The sequence below is a fragment of the Pinus tabuliformis genome, chromosome 8 (assembly GCF_031772625.1).
Source record: "Pinus tabuliformis cultivar Carrire ecotype Pingquan chromosome 8, CPIR1, whole genome shotgun sequence".
Lineage (NCBI taxonomy): Eukaryota > Viridiplantae > Streptophyta > Pinopsida > Pinales > Pinaceae > Pinus > Pinus tabuliformis.
The window spans coordinates 1,141,731,116-1,141,745,098 of NC_142294.1; the positions used below are offsets into that span (position 1 = coordinate 1,141,731,116).

The 13,983-nt window shown below is 33.0% G+C and overlaps 1 protein-coding gene across 2 annotated transcripts; it reads right to left on the reverse strand.

The window, feature by feature from the left end:
- Window positions 1-1,812: 1,812 nt before the first annotated feature.
- On the reverse strand, window positions 1,813-7,312 carry LOC149239377 (WAT1-related protein At5g07050-like). 2 transcript variants are annotated; one of them, XM_089367127.1, is made up of 9 exons: window positions 7,165-7,312; window positions 6,980-7,065; window positions 3,772-3,902; window positions 3,624-3,686; window positions 3,369-3,485; window positions 3,006-3,264; window positions 2,705-2,863; window positions 2,424-2,575; window positions 1,813-2,317 (listed from the first exon to the last, which is right to left on the reverse strand). In XM_089367127.1, the coding sequence occupies exons 3-9, from the start codon at window positions 3,885-3,887 to the stop codon at window positions 2,056-2,058; spliced, it is 1,128 nt and encodes a 375-aa protein (XP_089223253.1). In that variant the 5' UTR covers window positions 3,888-3,902; window positions 6,980-7,065; window positions 7,165-7,312; the 3' UTR covers window positions 1,813-2,055. The 2 variants fall into 2 exon arrangements, with proteins under 2 accessions (XP_089223253.1, XP_089223252.1); XM_089367126.1 differs by lacking the exons at window positions 6,980-7,065; window positions 7,165-7,312 and having other exon boundaries at window positions 3,772-3,956.
- Window positions 7,313-13,983: the final 6,671 nt, after the last annotated feature.

The following is a 13,983-nucleotide window of genomic DNA, read 5'->3' on the forward strand; positions in this document are numbered from 1 at the left end:
GCCCATGCCTCCTCTGGAATACCACCATTCAAGGAACTTGAAGGCCCTTTGTTTATTAGATAAACAGTAGTGTCTACAACATCTGCCCAAAATTGTAAATACAATCAATCATGCATGCAATCTCATGCACCTTGCACACTCCATGATTGTCCAGTTCATAACTAGCCTAGTTCTATCTTAACAACGGATTTATAAAGCCTGGAGTGGTGCAAACCTTTCCTCAAGTTTTGCAGTAAAAAAACCTCAACTTTTGCACTCAAAAAATAGGTTTTCACCTCGAGTGATCCCTCTAGATGCTTGATAAATCCAGTGTTAAAATAGGTATAGACTGATTTATATAGTAAGAGTTAATTAATTTTTATTTTTTTTATGTTTTTAATTATAAAAATTAATAATATATAAAAAAATTATTTTGAAATTAATACTTAATATGTATATAAAATATATTTTAAAATAAATTAGTTTTCTTATTGTTATAGGTTTAATGTATATTTTCCAATTGAAAAAGAGAAGAATTATTCCTCTAAACTAAAGCAGGCTCAATACAGTATATTTAGACATGAAAAAATATAACATTTATGACAAATAATAATTATAATGATATAGCCAGCCAACGAAAATACAAACATATATAAGAAAAAGAGAAATTTGATTGGTATAGAAACTAGCATAGAAAAACGTAAAAAATAATTATTTTATTTATATAAAAGTTTTGGAATATTTCTCTAAGGGTTTTAAGTGAAATTAAATCACTATAAAATAAAAAGTTTAAAGAGATGTGATATTTTAATTGCATATAAACTTGCACCTACAACTTAAAAAACAAACATTTAAATTTAAATTATATTACAATTAAAAATAAAATATTTTATGAAATAATATTAATATAAAAATATTATTTTATAATATATATATATATATATATATATATATATATATATATATAAATTTAATACGTAACATAAAAATAGAAAATTATCTGCTTAAAATGCATTTACATGATCTCCAACTAGGTCATTTACATGTTGGAAGGGGACATCCAAGGTGAGATCATATTATATTTGACTCTGACATCTTTGAACACATGAGCATATTCTACAAATTGTATAACATATTGTAACCCCACACACACACATAATAGCATTTTGCACACATACACACATATATATATTATACAATATGATATATATATATATATATATATATATATATATATATATACACTAACATTTTGCACACATATATATTATGTATTAGCATTTTGCACATATCTCATTTAAATAATTTTATATTATCACAAAATTTAGTAAACCAAACTCACTATTAATAAATTAATCATAAATTGATTTCAACTATTATTGAACTATCATTCAGATAATCATGAAAATAATTTTATCTTTAAAAAATAATTTTATATATATATATATATATATATAAATATAAATATAAATTTGACACGTTGACAATACTTAATAGGAAAATAGAAAATTATCTACTTAAATATTTACATGATCTCTAACTAAGTCATTTTCATGTTGGAAGGCTACATCCAACGTGAGAGCATCTTCCTAATCAAATCCAACTTATCTATCTATTCATTTTAGGTAGGTTACTGAATGATGTACTATATTTGGCTCTGACATCTTTGAACACATGGGCATCTTCTACAAATTGTATGACATATTGTAACCATATATATATATATATATTACATACTAGCATTTTGCACATATCTGATTATTTAAAAAGGGAATGACTAAGAATCATAAGTTTACAAAATGCTAGTTTATTCAATTTCCGTACACAACACCATGACTAACAGATAGGCTATTTCATTTCATTAGCTGACAGTCGTATAAACACATCTCGCTTCCATCTCAGACAACGATGAAAACGGTAATATTGAATCCGCTTTGAGAGGGGTAAACCAAACAAACTAATACAACGCTAAAAAGAAAACATTGATCCTATTTTTCTTTGAAAACCTGTATATTGGAAGACATGGTGAGGACGAGCATGGGAACTCCAAGTCTCTTCGGACGTCCATTTCGATGCTCACATTTTGGCATTATTGTTTTCAGTGATAGAAATTATGGCCCTATCTCCACCATTGAATTGATGAGCTTCAGGTCCTTCACAAATTGGCGTGTTGGAAGCAACTTCTACATCATGCACCTTATTTTGATTTTTGGAGAATATTCCTTGAGAATTGGAAAGCTCTTCGGAGTCATTTTTATCGGTTGAGATCTTGCTATCCTTCACCTTTCCCCAGAGAACAGCGTATAGTCCTATTGCGATCATAACTCCTCCCACCACACTGTATTCAATTAATAAGTGCAGTTAGAGCCTTGAACCTTCCTATTTGCTTACACTATTAATCTCGAATTCAATTTAGTGGGTTGAAAAGGAATTCCGAAACGAACCTGCCCAAGAAAATCTTCTCAGAGAGAATGATAGATCCCATAATTGCAACGATTATCACACTCAACGGACTAAATGCTGTGGCAAATACAGGTCCCTTTGAGCGCATGCATAAACCTTGTAAGTAATATGCAATTGCTGACGTCATCACTCCCTGCGCCGAAAATAAGCAAATGATGTTCTCTCTAATTTACCTTCATATCCCGATCTCCAATTTTTTAATTCAAACCTAAAAGGAAACACTTAAAGTTTCCCTCTGGTTGAAGGAAAGAGGAAAACTTACAGTGTAGACTGCAGTGAGAAGGTTGATGTCCCATCCTAAAGCCCACTCGGAAGAATCACTTACAACAGCTAAGCTGAGAACTGTTGCCTGTAATGTTCCCAGTAAACATATTAAGGTGGTAAGGGATAGTTGAGCAGAATATTTCTTCAGTACTGCGGCCTGCACATTCAAAATAGTTAATTAAAGTCGTAGTTTCATATGATTGAACAGGATTATATATATATATGTATATATGTGTGTGGGGGGAAGGGGGCGGGGCCGGGGGCGTGGGCGCAAACATTAAAAACAAAAAAATCATCACCTGCAGGATGAACAAGGATGACCAAGAAAGAGTGGCCGCAATTATCAGAAGGGAACCCATTATCCAATTTTTATTATCAATGTCAGAAGCTGCTGACATTCCACTTGAAGCTGTCTGGTGCGATTGATGACGTGCAGACCAAAGCATGGGAACAGTAGGACCTTTGTATAATGTCATCAGCATTGCTCCCCCGACGGAAACGATCGTTCCCACTATCTTTGCTTGACTGCGTAGCTTTTTGATGTTAACTCTCTCCATCCTACGACAATATAGATTTTCCACCAAGGTCATAGAATAAGGCAATTGATGACAAGGAGTACCCCTAGAAAATATGACTTGAAGTGAACATTGTGATTTGATTACCTGAATAGAAGAGCCATCACGAAAGTCATAGCTGGAAGAACATTACTTAGTGCAGACACATATGTTGAAGATGTTAGTTTCAAACCCATGAAGTAGAAGTTCTGGTCGATTACAGGCCTGCAGAGATGCATTAAGAATGCTCCATATTTAAATTGAAATACTCGCCAACAATTTTCATTCACTCGATCAGAAATAGAATGGAAGATGATACTTCAAAGAGAAGCGAGAGGCCTGAAATTATGAAATGGTACGTACCCCAACAAACCCAATACGAAAATCTGGCAGAATATGGGAAAAGTGAGTTTCGGTCGCACTTTCCTGCAATTAATTGTAACATGTTAACTGATGAGCTGATTACGTGGTAGAATATTGAGTGCAGATGTTGTTAATAGAATACCCTTACCTTTCAATGAAGAAGGCGAAAGGAGCAAGCACAACCGTAGCGACGGCATTCCGGTATACTACAAGCACAAAGTGATTCATCCCTCTATTAAAAGAGACTTTCGAGATAATATTCATGCCCGCATATCCAAACTGCAAATATATCATCGCTACATAAGGTATTGACTTCTCAATTAATTTGGCCATTGATAATCAAATAAAAACCCTCACAAACACCCAACCCTTCCCTACTCTTTCTATAAATTGCCAATGCAGCGTGAGGGCTGGAGCTTCTCCTCTTTGCACTAACTTTCACAGTTTCATAATCCACATTGTCTGCACTCTTATTTATGAATAAACAATAACCGAGTAGAAATGATCTGCCTATCTAGAGTGTTGACCTAAATTGATCGCAATAGGTTGCGAATACGTGGAGAATTATGAATCCTATCTAGAGTGTTTGACCTAAATTGATCGCAATAGGTTGCGAATACGTGGAGAATTATGAATCCTATCTAGAGTGTTGACCTAAATTGATCGCAATAGGTTGCGAATACGTGGAGAATCAAAACTCCACCGAAAATTTTCTGAGCTCTACATTTGACAAACGAATCCGATATGGGCAATAGCCGGTATCATATTCGTTATTATATTTTATCCCGGAATGACCGAAATAATTTACTTAGAAATAAAGCAGTGGATGGTGGGTCAATTAAAGCAGATATGTGAAGAAAGCAAGTCACTGCATCAGAAAATTGTGGGCACGTGGAGATTGATTAGGAAAGAATATGGCATATATAAAGTAGAATTGGTGGATTCAGGCCATGTGAGGTTAACCATAGCTGTTCTCATGTTTTTTTTGTAATGTGCCCAGAAAAGCTGTAAATATTTATTTATCATTGTAAGAAAAATTAGATAATATTGTTAATGTTATTTTTGTGTTTGGTTAATAATATTGTTAATTTCTGAAGTTAGAGAATGATTGAGTAATAATTGATTGTAACTTTTCATAAAGAAGTTGGAAGAAGGCAGTTGCGAGTAAAAAAAGGAAAAATCCTAACTATCTCCCCTAACAGAAAAACACTCCAAGAAAAGGGGTTGGGGGAGGAAAAAAACCATGCTATAAAGACAAATGGAGAAGAAAAAGAAAAGAGGATGCTAAGTTTGGTGATTACAAGATAGCATTACCACAAGTGTGTGACAGTCTTGTTCAAGACTGTGGTCTTGCAATCAGGCTTGGGGGGAGATTTGATCTTGAAGACGAATCTCATGGACGGGAGGATGACATGCAGAGGTTGTAAAGGTGCCTGAGATCATTGAGGTCTACTGCACAGGAATACAGGTAAGCAGTGCCCTTCAACAACCATACCTGTATGGAAGCTGTTGTATTTGATTAAATTGTGAGTATTGCAGTGAGAGCCATTTCTTAATTTATAGATTATCTGTATTCTCATTGTGAATAGGATTACAAGAGTTTATAAATTATAATTTATCAAAGAATTCATAATCAGTAGAATTAAAATTTATCAGAGAATTCTTAATTTATAGATTATCTGTATTCTCATTGTGAATAGGATTACAAGAGTTAATGAATTATAATTTATCAGAGGATTCATAATCAGTAGAATTAAAATTTATCAGAGAAATTCATAATAAGTAGAAATATAATTATCAAAGAAATTCATAATCAGTAGAATTATAATGATCAGAGAATGCATAGCGAGAAGAATCATAAGCGTTAATAGATTATAATTTATCACAGATTTCAAAGCAGTAGGATTATAAGGGGCTATGAGGGGCTATGAGAAAAAATGGGATGAAAGCCTTATTTCCAACAAATCAATACTGTAGGAGTGCTATAGAATTAACTGAATAGTACATCTGACTTAGTTTTATGAGACAATCAGTTGAGAAGGACTTATTTCCCCATAACCGATTCGCTCTATCTAACTAGCATTAACTCTAACAAAGGGTCTGCGCAAGCAGACACGCATCCTCAATAGTGGTGACAGTTAGTGACGAGGCTTGTTAAAACTGTAGGTGACCCCAACGGGGGGGTGGGCGGGTTTTGTATAAAAACATATACAAAATTGAACTTATGAACCCGGAGTAAGTAAGAGTAAGTATAAAATTTAACTAAAGGGTAATTTGCGGAAATAAGACCCTGTAGGATTTAAAGACCTCTGAATAATTCAAACTTGTGTGTATTAAGAAACATAAAAATGGAGTACCGTGGTGATACGGAATACTACCTGAGAGCCGCAGTTAGCAAGCTTAGAACTCAGAAATGTGGAGCAAGCTACAGGAAAAGGAGTCAGGTAATAACCCTAAAGCTGAATGAGAGGCGTTTCTTTAGGCAGTGAACAAGAAAGATAAGATTCTACATATTGAACCCCTCCTCTGAATACGAGACCCTAAATGCTAACTATAAGCAGAGATCTTGCTCACTCCCGATTCTTGTAACTACCAGAATCATGACCCTCGCGGAGGATCTTATTTTTCTACAATAAGTTATTAAAAAAAAACAAACCAAAGTTTAAGACACCAAATCAATACAACCATATATAATTAGCAGAAAGATGCACTCCAAATGAAATAATCCCATGTAGAGACAGTACAGGCAATGGAAACTAGCAAGAATGAAAATTAAACTTGAAAGAGTTAATAAGCACTCAGAATAGACATTTTTGAAGAAAAATATTTTGCAAAACAGGAGTAATAATAACACTGGAAACATAAACCAAACGGAGCCATGTATTTACTATCAACATAACCAATGGAGCTCATATAACATTTAGACATGGAAAGAGCTAAATGAGAATGATAACTCAGTCATACAATTGAGATAAACACATCTGCCCAAAAGGGTTAGCAACCTTTAAACAATAACCTTAAAATCCTCTATTTTAAATACATAGCATAATGGACTAAATCCTTAGTAGAACCAAATCAATTCACAACAAAACTTATTACAAGGTTGTAGCCTTCAAATAACTCTGAACAGACTCGAAAGATTGAACTGCAATTCTCAAATGTACTAAGAGAAAGACCCCCACTGGGCAATTGAAAAACCAAGAGCACTTGTTCACGACAAGAGCCATATTAAACAGAACAATAGCCAGAGCTGGCCCTTCTAGGAAGACTAAAGCTAGAACCCCAACTCAAGCCGAGGAACTTTCCTTGCTCAGCAAAGAAAAAGAAAAAACCAGGCAGGAAGCCAAATAACTTACTTGAATTTCATTTAACTTCTGGGACAAGCGAGCAAGCTACCCCTCCTTCAACATCATGTTGAACCTCATCTCCATTACCTTTGTGCCTGCAAAGGGAAGTGTATTAGAAATAATTTATGTAAAAAAGCTTGGAAAAAAAAAAAAACAAATGCAACACAGCATTGAAGCCAAGGAGAAACTTTTACCTATAACCAGATGATGCACTCGTAGCCCATGAACAAGAAACCCTTGGCCACTTGTGAGACAATCCAAGTGCGCAATGCCCAAACCTACAGGCTATGAAACCTGCAAGAGGAGAGGCAGAGCCTAGCACCAAGGTAGTAGGATGCAAATGAGACATGTAGCCCAACAAAGGGAATGGAAAAACCTTCTGGACAACTCCCAACCATCAGATTGAAAGCTCACAACCTTTGTCGTTGATGTGATGAAGGATTCCGAGGTGTCCTGACAAGACTGTCAAGCCAACCCATTGGCAAAGTGGAGAATTTAATTCCAGAATGACCGGTGGCAGATGGGTGCGAGTTGAGTCATCTAGGTGGGTGTGACCGTCTATTAAATAAATTAGATAGTGGATTGATTGTAGCAGACAGCTTAGTGGTACAACAGGAATTTAATAAATTGCACTATGTTTCAATTTCCATAGTCATGAAACCCTACTATAGTTAAGTTTGTATTAAGGCTAAAGTCGGTAACAAGGATGTAATACTTTTAAAAAAAAAAAATTATACTAGCATTTTCACCAAATGTCCCAAAGGAAATGTCGTAAGGCATAAATCGAGAAACAATCTAAATAAGATGGAGAGGTGTGGCATAAATTGAGAAACCATCTAAATAAGATGGAGAGATGTGGCACAAATTGAGAAAGAATCTAAATAAGATGGAGATATGTGGCATAAATTAAGAAACCATCTAAATAAGATGGAGAGATGTAGCAGAAATGAAATTCTATTGTATAAACTGAAGTTGATTTAGGGTGTGTAAGACTATATTTTTTTATTAATTATTGAATTAATATTGCATATAAATCTCATAAACTTCAACCTATTGTATAAACTGAAGTTGATTTAGGGTGTTTAAGACTATAATTTTTTATTAATTATTGAATTAATATTGCATACAAATCTCATAAACTTCAACTAAGCAATAGTTTTGATCAATTTCTTTATAAGAGGGCATTAGATGAAGCCAATGTGAGATTGAGTGAATATCATGTGGTTTGGAAGAGAGCACTAAAGAAATGTAAGAGTGAGAAGTCGTCGACCGATGAGCTTGAGTAAGACACTGAGGCTTCTGAGAAAAGGGATCAAGGAGGCTGCTCAGAAGAGGGATCAAGGCTGACAGTTCATAAGAGAGCACTAAAGAAATGTAAGAGTGAGAAGTTTTTGATCGTTGAGCTTGAATAGGACACATTTGACGCTTCTCAGAAGAGGGATCAAGGAGGCTGCTCAGAAGAGGGATCAAGGCTGACAGCCTGAACTTGATGCTGTGTAGAGGCAACATGCTTTTGATGCAGTTTCCTTGCAATCTGCACATCAAGAGCTTTAATGGGTCGAGAAAAACCTCTCCATTGCGATGGATTGTAAGGACATCGTAGCTAAACAAGGCATGGACGTAGTCAATGCTTCAAAGGCCAATGCCAAAAAAATAGAGGAATTGTATGCAGAGATATGTTTTCTGAAAGAGGCTCTCGATTCGACATATGCATCACGTTCAATGGTTGAAGATGAAAAGGAAGCTATTGTTGCAAAATGGGAATCTGAAGCGGAATAAGCATTTGCAATGGCAAGTAAGGCTAATGAAGAGGTTCAATTGTTGAAGAAAGAATTGACCGATGTCAAGGATATTGAGTTGAAGTTGTTTAATGCACTAAAGTTGAGGTTAACATAGCCAAAGAAAATGCGACTAAATTATTGGATTCCCTTGAAGAAGTTAAAGCTGAGATCGTTTCAGCAAAAGAAGATGCACAAAGTGCTAATATGGAAATTTCTATTGTCAAAGATCCTCTTCCAGACAATGAAAATTAGCTTCATCTAAGAAATCAGATGACAATTTTTCATCAATTACAAAAGAAGGGTATGATTTGCTATACAAGAAAGAATAAGAGGCCGAAGAACATGCAAGTAAAAGAATAGAAAAGGTCCTTGCCTAGGTGGAGGAGCATTGCAGAAGTTAAATGTGGTGAATTCAGATCTTGAGAAGAGTAGGAAAATTACAAAAGAGTAGAAAAATTACAGATCAAGATGTCTGAGTAGCCAAACTAGCCCTAGAAGAAGATTTGAAGTAGTGGAAGGAAGGAGCCGAAGAACATGAAAGTAATAGAATAGAAAAGATTCTTGCCTAGGTGGAGGAGTATTGCAGAAGTTAAATGCAGTGAATTCAGATCTCTAGATGAGTAGGAAAATTACAGATCAATCTTCTGAGTAATAGAATAGAAAAGATTCTTGCCTAGGTGGAGGAGTATTGCAGAAGTTAAATGCAGTGAATTCAGATCTCTAGATGAGTAGGAAAATTACAGATCAATCTTCTGAGTAGCTAGAGGCTGGCTGTCTGAATAGCCAAACTAGCCCTAGAAGAAGATTTGAAGTAGTGGAAGGAAGAATGGAGAAATGAGTGGAAATATAACTAAACTAAATAAGTATAGATCACATCTCACAATGGAGAAATGAGTGGAAATATAACTAAATTAACTAAGGGGCATAGTACTGGAATGGAGAAATGAATGGAAATATAACTAAATTAACTAAGTATAGCTCAATTTCAAGGTAGAGTCTCATTCAACATAAAGTAGTTGTAGAAGACTTGCAAGAATTATTAGATTAATTATTATTCGAGTCTCATTCAATTTAATTTTATTTTAGACAAATAAGAATAAAATATTTGAAATCTCTAATGTGAAGTTTTATCTAGATTTATGAGAAAATAATATTATAACCATTAGAGGAATTTTGGACTCTAAAATTAACCTCAAAACAAAAAATGCACTATAAAAATCAACTTTACTAGAACTAGTCATACATTAGAAGTTAATTGTATCCAAAATCTATTCACATGCTAGAAGATAACACCATCCCCTCAAGATATATTGACATTAGTTGAGTTAAAAATACTTATCTATCACATTATAAGTAGTGGATAAAAACTCATTGCTATATATATATATATATATATAAAATACTTAACTATGATATATTAAATTTATATTTAAAATTTAAATAATAAAGTCATATATATATATATATATATATATATATATATATATATATATATTTATGAGTTTTTTTTAATAGAGAAACATGGTTTAGTAAAATATTTAAGTATTATGTGATGTACGATATGATATCACTTCCATCTTCCATCTCATATATTATATATTATTTCTTTTTATGTTGTAATATATAGTATATTGTATTTCTAGAATTATATACATTAATATTTATCGTGTTATTTGTAAAAAATGAATTTAGGTGAAGAATATTCCAATCATTAATCCAAATTCCTCAAAATAAATCAAAATAACACTATAATATATAACATATTATTATAGTGAAATAAACATGACTATGGTAATTAATGTTTATATATTATATTTTTTTATATAGTATTTTGATTATATATTATTATATGATTCTAAGTTTGGATTTTAACTGAGTAAATAATAAATTATGAAATTATTTCTAATTATCTAGGTACAAATTACAAAGGCATTAATGGTTATATAACCATCACTGTTTTTTTTTAAATTTATTATTATTTATGTTAAAATTATTTATTTTTAGTCACATCAATAATATTTATTTTATTAATTATATTTTTAGGTCATTTTTCAATTTAACTTAATCATAGTTCCATGGATTGTAGTGCAAAAGTGAGTTGTAAATATACCTTCTCTACAAAATGACTAACTCATGATATTTTATTATATCATTTAGGAGGTTCATTTTAAATTTCAAAATTTTCTTAATATTGCTATTAAATCTACATTAGAAACAAGAAAATTTAGTCATTAATTAGAAGACCTATTTTGGGAAAAACCTACATTACAGAGAGGAATTTAATTATTAATGAAAATTAATCCTATATAATCAAAAATTAAGTTATTTTTTTAAAATAAGTTTAAAGATATTTTTAAGGTGTTGAAATTTGTTAAGCAAAAACATACTGCACAGATTGTCTAAATATTTTATTAAAATAATAATTAAAATTATAATGTAATTAAACTTTAACTTTTGAAAACTTAACCATATTTCAATTTAAAATTTAATTTAAAATTTAATTTTTTAAACCAGTAAAGAACCACAATTTAATATTATAATTTAAAGAGCGACAGTTTAATATCATAATTTAAATAATAGATCAATTGATTTTTTTTATTCATCTCACAAAATTTATGAATATGTAATATTATGAAAAATCACATATTCTTCTTTCATATTATAATACATTTCCGAGTATGCAAGCACTAAATTCCTAATGCTTTCATTTGTAAGAAGCGTTGCATCAGAGGTCAATAGACCCTTATTCTTTATGATACCGTCTTTATGATAATGTCGTAGTACATATTGTCGAGGGTATTCGACGTTACATACTCCATGGCCACGGTGCTCTTGTTGTTGCATTCACTCCCTATGGGGCACTGGGCCTTCGGTATCTGAGCATACACAAGATGTCTTGGTTTGAAGGTCCAATACATAAAATTGCATGCATTTATTTACCAGAAAGTCTGAGCATATCTTCTTGGGATAAACCTTTGAATGTGAAACTCTGTGTAAGCTATTCTATGTTGAAAAACGGGGTAGGTAAATTCATCAGAGTTTCTGGAGCACGTGAAATTCTTCCGTCTCTTCTCCCAGAAGGAACTTTCCAACTCAGAGGAGATCCCGTTGGAAATGCCTGTATTTACAAAATTCATTAAGTATTTATGATAATTGAATACTTGATTTCTTAATAAAAAATGTATTTTAACACAAATATTTTAATTAGGAAGCTCAACTAATTTTTGAAATTGGACTTATCTCAAATAAATAAAAAAATAGAAAATTTATCTAATGATATAAAAATAGGAAGAAAAAAAGATAAGTGCCAGTTTTTCAAATATAATCAAATAGGGAAAGACATTTTTCAAATATGAATTGAGTAAAAATGAATTGAACCATAAGACAAATACAACTATACAAAACAGGAGCCTGAAACCTTTTCAACACGATGTGTTATTCAGATCTCCATTGTTGTAGCAGGTATAGTTACACCAACAAATCTTCCGGGTACCTCGAATTCAATCAACTCATTGGTGGAATGATTCAATAGATAACAAAATTGACTGCAAGAACAGTTATAGGGTTTACTCACAAAAATATGGCTACGCAACTCTGCAGTACATAGTGTTGTTAAATTTTGTTGGAAGAAGGTTTTGAATAACCCATTAGTTTGCAACATTATATTTCATCAACTTTGTTTCAGTGGACATATACAAGTACGCAGAAAAACTATGCATGGCAAGTTGAACGATTACTCGAATCTCCACATATTATCCACTTTATCCACCCTAGTTGCCCATGGCGTATTTGGATAAAGAACGCCAAACGGCATGCACCTTGAAAAAATGAAATATGGAGAGAAATACAAAACGTTGGATAGTCTACCATATTTATTTCGTGACCGTTCCCAAATCCTATGCCCGTTGTTCTTAATCTGCCCCGGTGAGGATAGTCTGTAAATAAACACATTCAATTCAGAGAAAAAATAAAAGCATTAGAGAAGGGAATCAAATATGGAAATCAAGAAAGTGTGAGTCTAATGTTGCAAAAAAATCAAGTGCCAGTCTTACCTATTGCAGAAAATCAAGAAAGCATGATTCTCCTTGTTGCAAAAAATCGAGAAAGCGTGATTCTTCCCTATTGCAGACAATCGCGTGAGTCTTACTTATTCAAGTTCATGTTCTTGAAGTCTTATGTTTGATTGCCATTTTACGAGATTCGTTACTGAAAAACTTAAATAATATCTTTGACAAGGACATGATTCCACTTTGAAAGTAAGATAACTACAATCTGATATGAGAGCTCTGAGTTGGTGAGAATAGAACATGCGATGCGGGATTCAACGTGGGAGATATGATTTGAGAGCTCTGATTTGGTGAGAATGGAACATGCTACGCGACCCGGGTGAACTGTAATGTGACCTCAGAAATTCTTAGAATGGAACTGGAATGGAAGATTTGAGATCTGATCAAGCGAGGATTCAGGTAGCTAAGAAACCTAGTGAGTTGTCCACCACGGTTTACCATCTTCAATAAATATTCATTCGTACAATGCCAAACTAATAACGCACCCCAGGGTCGCCCCTCGAATTGTAGCACTACATAAACAATGACATCACCAAGAAATAATCCACTGTAGGAGAAGAAGGAAAAGCCGTTATCGAGAAAGGGGAATCAGGATACACACTGCTGTGGGTAGTTAGGGTAACAAACTTACAAATGCCTCTCATCATCAGACGGTGGGAATTTTCTCAGTCGTCTAACATATGAAATCAATGGCGCAAAACAGTACACTGTAGCACACAAGAGAGTTCATTTCATAGAGTAATGCCTTACGACGTAATTATGGTATTTCATTGTTTTGTAAATGGGATCATGATATTTTTTTCTTCATTCCATTGAAAATTCTAGTTGTTTTTAGTGTGATTTTTTTGGAAAGTGGGTTTTTTGTCTAATTTCTTTAAAATATGGGAGGAATTTATTGAAATCACAAGTCTCATGGGTAACTTTTTCACAATCCAAGTGTTTTAAGGGTTTTTCAGGTATGGAATCTATGTCCAAAAACTGGTTTTAATGACACAAATCAAGATTTCACATCAATTTTTTCTGTCAGATTCCATCACGGGAAAGTCATTGGTGAGAGATTTTGACCAGTTGGTGGCATAGTTAATGTTTTAATCGGGCAACTAAAATCACATCTTTTTTATTTAATTTATATGGGAATATTTTAGAATATTTTAGAAAATTTGAG

Coding starts and splice junctions, on each gene's coding strand:
- LOC149239377 (XM_089367126.1), bottom strand. CDS start 3,956: ATGGCCAAATTAATTGAGAAGTCAATACCTTATGTAGCGATGATATAT. Junction 3,687..3,771: donor TTCGCCTTCTTCATTGAAAG/GTAAGGGTATTC, acceptor AATTAATTGCAG/GAAAGTGCGACCGAAACTCA. Junction 2,864..3,005: donor CATCCTTGTTCATCCTGCAG/GTGATGATTTTT, acceptor TTGAATGTGCAG/GCCGCAGTACTGAAGAAATA.